Below are 13,520 nucleotides of genomic sequence, written 5' to 3'. Positions count from 1 at the left end.
GCTAGTCTATCGCTGTGGTACCGTGCTACAGTGTTGCGTGCGCCATCTGTGACGTCGTCTATGGAAGCGATCGGTGCATGCTGTCATGGAGTCCAATAATTGGATATCTGCATCGGATGGATCATGGAGTATGATGTTTTGGCCTCGTAGTTGCTTGGTTTTATTCAGAAAAAGAATCCGTGCACGTTTGTAACGTGAGGTGTCGATGATTGATCAATGGATTAGAGCAAATCCTCACCCCCGGTTAATTTGCTAGCAGAGCACAAAGGTCGGGTCTGGATCCCCTGAAGTTGAGTATAACTCTACTGGGTGGAGTTGGTCAAATCTGTGCTATCCATTGTTTTCTACGGCTGAGATCATTCCTTATCAATTTAACCTAATAAATTCTTTAAAGGTAATTTCACCTAATAAATTAACTCCTTAAATTAATGGTTATGACTTAGTTTTTTCATGTGTCTGCTCTATAATAGTGATTTAATTAAATTCTCACTCCCAAAAAATGTAACAGAACTGTTATTCCCCAAACAATAGATATAGTCCATCAACTCTAAAGCGGCAGTCAGTGTATATCAATATAGTGCTTTCACATATATGCAAACAACGAACCATATCAATATTAATGTGTATGATTTTTTAAATAATAGATGAATCTTGAATTTTTTTTGTGCTAATTATACAGTAAAAATGATCTCGTGACAAGCTGTTGATGCAAGTTTATTTGTTGCATGGTCAGTTACTGATTTTTAAGTATAAATTAATGTGGCTTAATCCCAACCCTTGAAGTATGCTGAATGGCACATATTTGGCCAACTCTACCCGGTAGAGTTATACCTAACTCTAGGGGATCTGGACCCACAAGGTCAAGGAACGCCGATGACGTCCGTCGAGAGGGGACGAGAGATGGTTGTCGCCGGCCACAATTCATCGGTGTTCGACGTGGGCCGTGGGGCTCGGAGATTTCTAGGCCGAACGATTGGAATTGGCGGGGTAGGCCTGTGGGCCGTGGGGCTCGGAGGTTTCTCTCCCCGAGGCCCCGACCCATGAAAGCATGCAAAAGATGAACGTATTTTACTTGGTTCACTTTAGGTCCCTCACAACAAGAATCGTGTTTGAATCGAGTCCCTCAAGTATAAAAATCAGATATGGAGCATCCGTAGCATGTAAAATCAGTGTAAAGTACTACCTTCGTTTCAGATTATAAAATGTTTTTGACTTTGGTCAAAGTTAAACTGCTTTAAGTTTGATCAAATTTGTAGAAAAAAGTAGTAACATTTTCAACCCAATACAAATTTATTATGAAAATATATTCAATTATTGATTTGATTAAACTAATTTAGTATTATAAATGTTACTATATTTGTCTATAAACTTAGTCAAAATTGAAACAGTTTTACTTTGACTAAAGTCAAAACGTCTTAAAATCTGAAACGGAGAGAGTATGGTCCTTGGTGGTTTTGGATGAATGCTTTTCTAGCTGACGGTGCTCTATATCTGGTTATGCGATCGAGGGACACAATTGAAACTTGACATATATTTGAGGGATGTAAATGAACTTTTTTCCCCTTTTGCTTGTGTTGTCTGCTTGTCTGCATGGACAGGAGCCAAAGAGCAGAAAGCCCTTCCTCCCAAGTTAGAAGTCGTTAAGAAAGTATTTGAAATATTCGATTATTGGATCAATATGTAATATGTGTAATATCCCGAAGTTGTTTTTTTTTTCAAACGATAGAAAATCAGGAATTTGTAAGACTATTTTTTTTTATTTTTAATTTTATTGACCATTGACTGGCTATTATTTTGAACACTGGTCGTATAAGCTCATAGTAATTTTGTTCTCTTTTGTTGACTGTATAGTATTCGAACGCATACATCACACAAGCAATATGAAATTGAAATACTTGGCGTGTACAATTATACTTTATACAGGATTATTGCACATTCATACAAATTGGTCCCTCACTAAAACTGTAAAACACAACTCTCAAAGAGCGATTGCTAGCGCAGTCACTCTCTTCCAAATCCTCTACGTGTAATTTATTCCACATTACAAGCTCACATGTGTTACGTGTATGCTCACGAGAAGCTTATTTGCTACTTACTTTTGGTGCTTTCAGTACATGAGTTCGTCCTGGAGATGCAAACGCCGCCAAAAAATATTCAGACGAGCTCGCGAAGAACACCACCCATGGCGTCGCGCGGCCTGCACATGGCCTCCAACGGCAAGACCTTGGGGATGGTGAGCCCGCCACCTTCAGTCATGTCGACCTCCACGCCGTCGACCCTCTCCCAGTCGAAGCACTGGATCAGCGTGCCCAGCACCAACCCCAATGTGCGCAGCGCCAGCGTCTCGCCGGGGCACCTCCGCCTCCCCATCCCGAACGGCATCAAGAGATTGCCGTCGCACCCGCCGTCCTCGAACCTCTCCGGCATGAACTTCTCCGGCTCCTCCCACACCGCCGGGTCACGGTGGATGGCGTACGCGTTGATGAGCAACATCGACCCGCGCGGGACGTTGTAGCCGCCGACCTTGCAGTCGGCGGAGGACTCGTGCGGGAGGAGCATCGGCGCGGCGGGGTACAGGCGGAGCGTCTCCCTGACGATGCACTGGAGGTAGCCGAGGCGAGTCACGTCGTCGGCGGTGATCAGGCGAGAGTTGCCGACGGATGCGTCGATCTCGGCTTGCGCTTTCTTGAGTGTGTCGGGGTGGTTCAGCAGTAGCGACATCGCCCATTCTGATGTCGTCGAGGTTGTCTCTGTTCCTGCTCCGAACAAGTTCTGCACGGCAAGAGGGTGGAACTAAGATTTCATTTTTTTTTTGGTCTAAAACTGAACTATAATAGTTCCAAGAGTTTGGTGAATTTTTGAGGAAAAAACAAAGAATACAAATTTGGGAGAAGGATTTTAATCGCCCGGGTTGAATAGTCTATCGTGCTACTACCATGATAAACAATAGTACTCCTGATAACTCGCTGACTCAACCATGTAAAAGGCTACTGATTGTTTTCCTTTTATACAATTATAATAAGGCAACTAGGCGATCTTTCAAAATATTCATTAAGTAAAGCTACACTGAAAGTGAGAAGAAAACTATTGATGATTCTTCATATAAAAGGCTAGTACTATACTAGGATTAGAGGGTTGCATAGAAGAAATAATTTAAAGCAATCAATAGACAGACAAACAAGTTGTACTAAATGAATAACTAATTCAGTTCCTAGAAAAGATACTGCTGACTCAAACCATGTCAAAAGCTACTGATTGTGCTGACTCAAACCATGATAGTGATTAGCAAACAACATGAATACTGCTGAATGCTGATAGTGCCACACTGCTACTGACTGACTCAAAGCATGTAAAAAGCTACTGATTGTTTTTCTTTTTATAATTGCAAGGCTACTGAGTGCTTAAGAAAGCTATACCGATGACAGCCAAAAAAAAAATATTACGCACCAATGAGAGAATTCAGATATCAGAAAGGTAAAACAGCAGAAGATGAACTCACCGCCGTTAGAGCTGTGATCATGTTATCGGTGTACACCTCCGGCTCTGTCTTCTGCAGAGTGAGCAGCACGGCGATCATGCTCTTCTTCTCGCCCTCGTCGCCGTCGTCCAGCCTCCGCCGCTCCGCGTCGATCAGGCGGCGAAGGAACGCGTCCCTCCGGCTTACAGCGGCGAGGATCTTCCTCCTGACGCCGAACACGTCGAACCACCGGAGCGCCGGCAAGTAGTCCCACAGGTTGGCCGCGCCGATGTGCGGGATGATCTCGTCGACGACCTGCTTAAACTCCTGGGCTTCCACGGACATGTCGGTGTCCGGGTCCGTCTCGGGGCGGGTCGCCTTGGTGTGGGCGATGGTCTCCATGAGCACGCTGAGGGAGACCTCGAACAGCCTCCGCTTCAGCTGGATGCGCGCGGCGCCGGCGGGGGACGCGGCCGCGGCGCGGTACATCCTCCGCACCATGGCGCGGACCTCGCCGGCGATGAGCCCCGACATGAGGCCGACGCGGTGCGCGGAGAGCAGCTGCACGGCGACGATCCGGCGGAGGTTGCGCCAGTGCGCGCCGTAGCTCGCCGTGGCGAGCGCGGCGCCGTTGAACGAGACCCGCAGCTGCGACTCGAACCTGGGCCGGTTCGCGAAGGTCACGTCGTGCTCGGTGAAGCACTCCCTGGCGCACCCCGGCGACGACACCACCACGGCGCGCCGCGACCCGAGGCGCAGCGAGAACACCGGCCCGTACCGCTCGGCGAGGCGGGACATGGTGGCGTGCATCGGCTTCTTGACGAGGTGGAGGTGTCCCAGGATCGGGACGGCCGGTGGACCCGGCGGCAGCCGCGCCGCCCCGCCATTGCCGCGGCCGAGGAGGTAGTAGTGGAGCAAGAAGAGGATAGCTACAGAGAGAATGGCAATAATGTAGGCGTTATCCATGGCTAAGCTGAGCTCACGAATGTGTGATGTGTTTCTGTGACTCTGGTGCACTGCAGCTATTTGTGACAATGCGTCTGCCTTTATACCGAGCGGCGCTTGTGCTTCTAGAAGGAGATGAAATGGATCAGATCTTGCGGAGACAATCCAGGCATCTCTGCAGACGCCATGGCTGACGCCTGAAACGCAGATGCGATCGTTGCATTACGGGTCTCGTTGCCTCTCGTTGCCTCGTTGGCGAGGCTGGGCGATTACTTCTACTCACTCCGTTGCATATTACAAATTGTTTGGCTATTTTTCTAATTAATCTTCTTTAAATTTGACTAAGCTTATAGAAAAATATAGTAGTACTTTTAACATAAAACAAACACATATTATGAAAGTATATTCAATGCTAGATTTAGTTATACTAATTTTATATTTAAGATGATGTTATTTTTTTCTATAAATTTGATCAAATATAATAAAGTTTGATTAGAAAAATAATCAAACGTTTTAAACGGAGAGAGTATTCCGTATTCAATTGCTACGTACCTGGAAGGCGTTGTCGTCTTCGTCGTCGTGCTGCTTGGCATTTTCTTGTGGTGGATCGAGATCTCTTTCCAGTTTCCAGAGGCCAAATCGCAGTGCGACTCTGCGAGGACCGAGACCTGTTGACTATCAGGAGACTTTGCTTTGGAGACAAGAAATGAACTCAATCGTTGGGCGATTATTCAATTGCTTCCAGCAAGATCCCTGGATTCGATTATAATAGTCCTCATAACCTGATTAGTTGGTTCGTTTAAAACGTAAAGAAAGGTTTGAAGTGCTAATAATGAATACTAATAGAGAGCAATTTGACTTTTGTGCGACACGGAGGAAGAAACCGAGCAGGAGTACGTGTGTTCGTCGTTGAGTCAGCAGACAGCTCGAACCAGTGACGAAGCTGCCCGCCGTCGAATGCGCGCTGTGGCTACAGATGTCGTCGATTCCGTTGCGGTTCGGAGATTCCAGTTTCCGGCCCACCATGCGTGCAAACTGGGCCGAACGGCCCGAGTTGGCGGGCTTAGTCTGTGGGCCGTGGCGGGTTTAGCCTGTGGGCTCACGAATAAGTCTATTCTTGCTCTCTCAACTCTTGCTCCTGGTTGAATCACATCTCTCGATAATAAAACAGGGTATAACGTCTCCCCCATCTATCAAAATCGGTGCATATCGCCTCCTTTAGTGGTTTGGGTGGCGGTTTCGTCTGACGTGGAAAAAAGTACTAGCCACTTACATGTGGGGCCCGCATAGCTTCCACGCTAACTCAACTTGACACGTCAGTTAAAACCGGACATAATACTATCTACAATCTTGGGTGATTGAGTTTTGTAGATTGAGGGATCCGTTGTACCTGCTATTTTGGTTTAGGGATAAATTTTAGACTTAGTGATAAATTTAGGAACCTAAAGTGAAGGTAACCTAAACTTAGGAACCTAAAGTGAAGGTGACGGGAAAGTTGGAAGTTTGTGTGTGTAGGAAAGTTCGATGTGACGGAAAAGTTGAAAGTTTGTAAAAAAAAGTTGGAATCTAAACAGGGCCAAAGTGTTGTCGTCGTGCAATTTTAGTGACAAATCAAACAGCTACCAGCCTACCACAATCCATAAATTGATGAACGCACCACTGTCCCCATGTACTATGGTTTAAATACAATGTACTATATAATACAGGTAAGAACTCACTCTCAACTGCATTGTTTGATGGGAGTCATATTAGTCTCAAAAAAACTGGTAACGAAGAATTAGGATAATTCAGGCCATGAGGATCGAGAGTCCGAGACGGTGGCACGAGATGCAGCGAGCACGGGCGGAGGGCACAAATTGGAGCGTGAGGTTTTCGTGGTTGCCGGAATCGCGTCGAGGTGGAGCCGGATTGTGGTACCCCTTGATTGTCCGTCTTGTAGAGTCGGTACCAGTGCTCCGCCACCTCCAACCGGCGCACAGATTGCTTCGAAGTCGGTGGCCAGGACAACACCTGCAGGCAACCAAATCAGGCACACACGCTCACAACACAACAGGTTGATTACATAGGTCGTGATTGGAAATAGAAATACCGTGTGGTACCTTGGAGTATTTGAGGCCTCTCACAGTGCACACAGGACCGGTGCTATGGGGTGCCACGTAGGACTCGGGCTTGCGTGGAGGGAGGGTGCGCGCCAGTGGAGAGCACCTCGTCGCCAAACTGAGCCGCGCGCATCCTTCTCTCGCGAGGTGAGGAAACGGCCGCTTTTCTCGCACTGTGGAGCTCGTGCCCTCGCGCCGCCCGTGCCCGGCAACAAATCGACACATGGCGGCGGTGTCCCCGGCGAGGCGAGGCGCACGGCGGCGTGCCCGTGCGAGGCGAGGCGCACGGCGGCGGCGTCCCCGGTGTGCCGCCGCGGCGTGGGAGGCGAGGCACGGCGGCGTGGGAGAGAGGAGGAGGCAGCCGGGGACGTATCCCGCCGCCAAGAACCGCTGGCCGCCCGCGCACCGGCCGCAAGCACCCCAACCCGGTGCTCACCTCGCTCGCTTCCTCCTTGACGCCCGTTCTTGAGCCGCCGCCGCCAGTGCCGTTGGCCGCCGCGAGGTGGTTGGTGAATTGTGAGCGCTGCACGCAGACGTCCGGGAAACGCGGCAGCGGGAAGCCGTCGTCGGGGGAAGCTGTCGCCGGAAGTGGGACACTGTCCCACGGCGAGAAGTAGAGCACCGAGCCGTAGCCGTCACAGGTGAGCACGACGGAGCTCGACGCGCCGGAGTCGCGGGCGATGTCGACCGCCCATCCCAAGAACGCCATGCGCATCGAGCCCGTCGACGCCGAGCTCCGCTGCTCCTGCCTTGGTCTCCTCAATCCACCGCGTCCCCAGCCTCACAGCACCGTGGATCTGTCGTCGCCTCCCTTCCGCCGCTCGCGAGACGTCGAGCTCGTCGCGAGCCACCGCCTCGGTCTTCTCGATCCGCCGCCGCGTCCCCAGCCTCCTTCACCGCCGCCGCCGCCACCGTCCACCGCGCCGCCGTCCTCCCACCGCCGCTTCTTCGAGGACGCCGTCACCGCCGCATGGCATGGAGGACGCCGCCGCTTGGCCCAGAGGAGAGGAGAACCGGCGCCGGCGGAGGGAGGAGGGGAGCCGGCGCCGGTGGAGGGAGCAAGGGAGAGCCGGCATGGTGAGGATTGAGGAGGAGGCGGGAGTGGTGAGTGAGGAAGGAGCCAGAGAAATCGAGGGAAGTGGGAGGAGTTTGGGGATTGATTTGGTAAAGCTGTGCACTGTGGGTCCCACTCGGTGCTTGCACTGTGAGCAGAAGGTCTTCATCCTAGCTGTCATCCTGAGGTAACTCACAGTGGGTGCTTGCACTCCGAATGGCCTGAGGGCAACGCCGACGAGGCGACGAGAGCCCTGCCGAGCGCAGGACTTCCTGCAGTCCCTCAGCCCATTGAGCTGTACAACATATGGATCAGAAAAATAGAATGTTCAAAGGGGTGGCCTGACGGACAGGACAAAGGACCGGGAGACGGCTTGGGAGGGAAGAAGGAGGCAACCTGTGGGCCGTCTGTAGACAGGATTGGAGGCGATGGGATTTGGGCGTCGCCGTCAAGAGGAGTTGTTGCCTATTGCGTCATTGAGGAGAGGAGCGGGCGGCTTGGAGCGACGAGGGAAGGGTCGGTGTTGAGGGAGGCCATCAATTCCGTGGCTTGGATGGGGCTGCGGCGGCTTGGAGTGACGGGGGACAGCGGCGGATGGACGGTGTGGCGTAGAGAGGAGCGCGTGAGAGGGCGTCAGTTTCGGAAGAGGTTAGGTGCGGAGGCCGGAGGAGGAGTGCGAAGAGGGAGATACACGAACTGATCTGAGTTGTTGGATCTCACGATCGTATGGTTAGGATGAGATGTGTCTGCCTGATGCGTCTGTTGTGTCAGGAATCAAGACCACCACTATCAATTTTTTAAGTAGTAAAGATAAATATAGAGATAAAAGAAGATGTGTAAGAATCAGGAATTTGTAAGACTACTTTTAATCTAGAGTTTACTGACCAGCGACACTGACTTGTATTTCGAACTGGTCGTATAAGCTCATGTTAATTTTGTTCTCTTTTGTTGACCGACTGACCGTATTAGTATTTGAACGCATACACCACACAAACAATAGGAAGTATATAATTATATAATTATACTTTGTACAGGATTATTGCTCATCGATACAAATTGGTAATGCTAGAGCAGTCGTTCTCTTCTAAATCCCCTACGTGTAGTACTGTAGTTTACACATCACAAGTTCACAACATGTGTATGCTCACAAGAAGCTTATTGCTACTTACTTTTGGTACTTCATCAGTATACATGAGTTTGCCCTGGAGATGCAAACGACGCCAAAATGTTCAGAGCTCGCGAAGAACACCACCCATGGCGTCGCGCGGCCTGCACACGGCCTCCAACGGCACGACCTTGGGCATGGTGAGCCCGCCACCCTCAGCCATGTCGACCTCCACGCCATCGACCCTCTCCCAGTCGAAGCACTGGATCAGCGTGCCCAGCACCAGCCCCACCGTGTGCAGAGCCAGCGTCTCGCCGGGGCACCTCCGCCTCCCCATCCCGAACGGCATCGAGAGGTTGCCGTCGCACCCGCCGCCCTCGAACCTCTCCGGCACGAACCTCTCCGGCTCCTCCCACGCCGCCGGGTCACGGTGGATGGCGTACGCGTTCACGAGCAGCATCGTCCCGCGCGGGACGCTGTAGCCGCCGACCTCGCAGTCGGCGGAGGACTCGTGCGGGATGAGCATCGGCGCCGCGGGGTAGAGGCGGAGCGTCTCCCTGACGATGCACTGGAGATAGGTGATGCGGGGCACGTCGTCGGCGGTGATCAGGCGGGAGTTGCCGACGGACGCGTCGATCTCGGCTTGTGCTTTCTTGAGCGTTTCTGGGTGGTTCAGCAACAGCGACATTGCCCATTCTATCGTCGTCGAGGTTGTCTCTGTTCCTGCTCCTAACAAGTTCTTCGCGGCAAAAAAATTAATAGAGTGAAAATTAAATTGTTTTTTTTTCGTCTGGGTCATGAAGTAATAATAGTTCCAAGAGTTTGTTGGCTTTTCTGAGGATAAAAGTAAGAACAAAATATGTGTGGCACGCGACAATATTCAGTGAAGCTACAGTAATCCCCAGTCTCCGTTGAGAATGACTTTGCATGCTGAATAATCTATCATGCTAGCGACCGTTGAGCCCATACAATTACCACGATTACACTACCTCCTTCCATATTTATCATCATATAACAAAAAAATAAAAAAAATTAAATTAATCAGCATATAACCCTTATCCTTTCGTTTGACGTGTAGTATTATTATATATGTGCATGCAAATTGTGTATGCATGTATGCTTCTCGAATTGCTAAACGATGATTTTTTTAAAAAAAAATTCTAGAACACTTGCCACAATACACTACAATAACTTTATGCTCTTAATTTATTAGTCTTTTTCTTTCATCTCTCTTGGAGTTTGGGTAAAGCTTGCTGCTCCCTTACGTGTAAGGGTGGCTCTTCTCTCTTTTCTCTCTTCTCTTATCCACATCAACATGTGAGGTTACATGTTACTATAAAAAAACTATACCGATAGTAAGAAAATGATACACCATTACTTATTGATATTTCTTCATATAAAAGTTACTCTGGTGCACCAGTACTATATCCAGGATTGCATAGAAGAAATAAACTAAGTTATATAACAAAATCAGCAACATCAACAACACTTGTTTCGTTAAAACTAGTATGTTTGTTTTTATTAAAATATTATTATATTTTTATATAAACTTGATCAAACTTATAAACGTTTGACTGAACAAAGTCAAAGTAATTTATAATATAAAATAATATGAAGCAGAGAGAGTAAAAAATAATTTATCGGTGAAATTTTTATATACATGTCCTTAGCAATTTAAAAAAATAATGTAAAATAAATCACTGTTAAAAATCATAAAATCAATTTCAAAATTAAACTTTTTTATTGAAAAAGTTAGCTTGCAAGTAGAAGCAAAATCGAAACGATGAGGCGTTCCTACAAAAGATACTTTGGTAGTGATAAGCAAACAGCAGGTATAGATTATGGCAATCAATACTTCAATAGGCAGGCACATAAAATGGAAGTGGAATTTTTCCCTCTAGGGGACATCCTGTTTTTTTCACGTCATTAAAAAAATTAAAAAAATATCAAGATAGATCAATATATGATATATCTTTTCACAAACATGCGAGTTAAAATTCAACTTATTCAATTTGAAAAAAAAAATTTGACCGTGAATTACAAGTTCTATTGATAGTTAAATTTATTTTTTTTCTACTTATAAGTTGAATTTGAATTTATATGTTTGTGAAGTGACATATCACATATAGATCTATCTTACTAAATTTATTTAATTTTTTTATAAACTTTTAAGTGACATAAAAAAAATCCTCTTAAAGGTTGAATTGATTTTTCCAGATAAAACCTCTTCAAACCCGGGCTGGGCCGCTTCTCGCGTTACCCGCTGTGCCTAATTTACTGTTTAGCTTTCTCCCGATTGACCGTCAAGCTTAATCAATATTTTTTAGCCGTTCGATCAACCTGTGATCAGTTGTACGGTCCCGATCCATCGGAGAGCAGACTTTTAGACTTGTACTCACCGAGCAAAGAGCCGTGATCATGTTGTCAGTGTACACCTCCGGCTGTGTCTTCTGCAGAGTGAGCAGCACGGCGATCATGCTCTTCTTCTCGCCGTCGTCCATCCTCCACCGCGCCGCGTAGATCAGTCGACGGAGGAACGCGTCCCTCCGGCTCACCGCGGCGAGGATCCTGTTCCTCACGCCGAACACGTCGAACCACCGGAGCGCCGGCTGGTAGTCGCACAGGTTGCCCGTGCCGATGCGCTCGAGGATCTCCTCGACGACCTGCTTGTACTCCTGGGCTTCCATGGACATGTCCGTGTCCGTGTCCGTCGTCTCGGGTCGGGTCGCCTTGCTCTGGGCGATGGTCTCCATGAGCACGCTCAGGGAGAGCTCGAACAGCCTCCGCTTCAGCTGGACTGGCGCGGCGGCGGCTGGGCGGCGGCACAAGCTCCGCACCATGGCGCGCACCTCGCCGGCGATGAGCCCCGACATGAGGCCGACGCGGCGCGCGGAGAGCAGCTGCACCGCGGCGACCCGGCGGAGGTTGCGCCAGTGCGGGCCGTAGCTCGCCATGGCCAGCGCGGTGCCGTCGAACGACATGAGCAGCTGCGACTCGAACCTGGGCCGGTTCGCGAAGGCCACGTCGTGCTCGGTGAAGCACTCCCTGGCGCACCCCGGCGACGACACCACCACGGCGCGCCGCGAGCCGAGGCGCAGCGAGAACACCGGCCCGTGCCGCGCGGCGAGGCGGGACAGCGTCGCGTGCATCGGCTTCTTGACGAGGTGGAGGTGGCCGATGATCGGGACGGCCTGTGGACCCGGCGGCAGCCGCATCCCCTTGTTCTTGCCATTGCTCGTGCCGCCGCCACGAAGACGACGAAGGTAGTCGACGAGCAAGAAGAGGATGACGATGGAGAAGACGGCAATGTAGGCCTTATCCATGGTTACAGAAGTGGAGTACTTCATTGGATACGCACAGCAGCGGCTAGCTGCTTACTTATATATGAAGAGGTAGATGTGCATACGTACAGAAGCTAAGCATGGCTGTAGATATTTCCGACGAGACTAGATATTTTTCTAAAGAATCGGGCCTATCCAGTGATAATCCCTATCTATTAAAGATACTTTTATGCATACTCACTTTCCTAATACTTGTGTGCATGCTCACTTTCATGACACGGACGAAAGGGTGCCCTGACACCTGATTAAGGGTGCATGCATGTATGTACGATTGTATCTATCTCTCGCTTTCATACAACACCTTTAACAAAGCTTTAAATCCCCCGACAAAATAACAAGCTTTAAATCATTTCCTCTCCTAAATTAGTAATCAAATTATAATCTGCACCATCATATTTGTTTTAAGAGTAAATTGCATAGACGGTCCTTAAACATGTAGGGTTGTGTCATCTAGATCCCCAAAGTCTCAAAATACAGATTCAGATCCTACAACTTGTCAAAATGTATCATTTAGGTCCCAAATCGATATAGCCCCTCTAGGATCCTGCGTGGTGCTGATGTGGCACGCCACATGGATGTGATGTGCCATTTTCTCTCTTTTTTTTTCTTCTTTTCTTTTTCTTTTTCCTTTTTTTTTCTTGTCATTCTTTTGTTTTTCTTTCCTTTCTTCTGCTCGGGTAACAGAGAAAGGAGAAGAAAGGAAAAAGAAGAAGAAGGAGAAGAAAAAGAGAAGAAAAAAAGAAAAGAGAAAAAGGAAAATTTTTAAATGGCTTCCATTTATCACGTCATATCAGTGTGGCATGCCACATCAGCGCCACGTAGGATCCCGAATGGGGCTGTGGCGATTTGGGACTTGGATATGCATTTTGAGAGTTTAGGGACCTAGATGACACACCATTATAAGTTTAAAGACCTCCCGTGCACTTTACTCTTGTTTTAATTAAATCTTTTCAACAACATGTCAATGATTATATTTTTCAAACAAATATATGATTATATTTTTAAGGGTTAATTTGATATGTGCCATTGAAAATGTGTATATTTAGATAAATATCATTACAATTCATCTATCGTAACCGTACCATTTAAATTTTACAAAATTAGAACCATGTTATTGTCGTCACGTTTTTCATCTTCTTCCTCATCTGCACGTGGAACCCACCCGTTAGATTTATCTCCTCCCTGCATCTTCCCCTCATCTCCGTGGCGCCCCCTTGCTCTTGCTCCTGCCATTGCCGCGGCCGATGAGGTAGTAGTGGAGCCAGGGGCGGAGGCAGGACTAGAACAGCTAGGGTTTGAGCCCTAGACCTGCCTCCAAAAACATGGCTAAATTATCTTAAATCACCATGTAAATGTAAGAGAAAATAAATAACTCGCTAATTAAGTCCCACGTTAGTCCTACTCTTTAATAATTTTTGGCTACGCCACTGAGTGGAGCAAGAAGAGGATAGCTACAAAGAGGACAATAATGTACTCCCTCCGTCAAATAAAACTCAACTTCTGGAGTTTGAATTTTGTC

The 13,520-nt window shown here is 48.3% G+C and overlaps 3 protein-coding genes across 3 annotated transcripts; all 3 read right to left on the bottom strand.

Annotated features, from left to right (window-relative positions):
• Positions 1-1,867: 1,867 nt before the first annotated feature.
• On the bottom strand, positions 1,868-4,574 carry LOC127765108 (cytochrome P450 81Q32-like). Its single transcript, XM_052289938.1, has 2 exons — positions 3,500-4,574; positions 1,868-2,772 (listed from the first exon to the last, which is right to left on the bottom strand). Exons 1-2 carry the CDS (start codon positions 4,421-4,423, stop codon positions 2,155-2,157), a joined length of 1,542 nt encoding a protein of 513 aa, XP_052145898.1. The 5' UTR covers positions 4,424-4,574; the 3' UTR covers positions 1,868-2,154.
• Positions 4,575-6,000: 1,426 nt separating this feature from the next.
• On the bottom strand, positions 6,001-7,638 carry LOC127767828 (uncharacterized). The gene is made up of 2 exons (XM_052293280.1): positions 6,502-7,638; positions 6,001-6,412 (listed from the first exon to the last, which is right to left on the bottom strand). Exon 1 carries the CDS (start codon positions 7,214-7,216, stop codon positions 6,545-6,547), a length of 672 nt encoding a protein of 223 aa, XP_052149240.1. The 5' UTR covers positions 7,217-7,638; the 3' UTR covers positions 6,001-6,412; positions 6,502-6,544.
• A 955-nt stretch (positions 7,639-8,593) lies between these two features.
• LOC127767782 (cytochrome P450 81Q32-like) lies at positions 8,594-12,007 on the bottom strand. Its single transcript, XM_052293225.1, has 2 exons — positions 11,060-12,007; positions 8,594-9,399 (listed from the first exon to the last, which is right to left on the bottom strand). The coding sequence occupies exons 1-2, from the start codon at positions 12,005-12,007 to the stop codon at positions 8,785-8,787; spliced, it is 1,563 nt and encodes a 520-aa protein (XP_052149185.1). The 3' UTR covers positions 8,594-8,784.
• Positions 12,008-13,520: the final 1,513 nt, after the last annotated feature.

This window comes from Oryza glaberrima, chromosome 3 (genome assembly GCF_000147395.1).
Source record: "Oryza glaberrima chromosome 3, OglaRS2, whole genome shotgun sequence".
Taxonomy (NCBI): Eukaryota; Viridiplantae; Streptophyta; class Magnoliopsida; order Poales; family Poaceae; genus Oryza; species Oryza glaberrima.
This window is presented reverse-complemented; position numbering and strand designations above follow the sequence as displayed.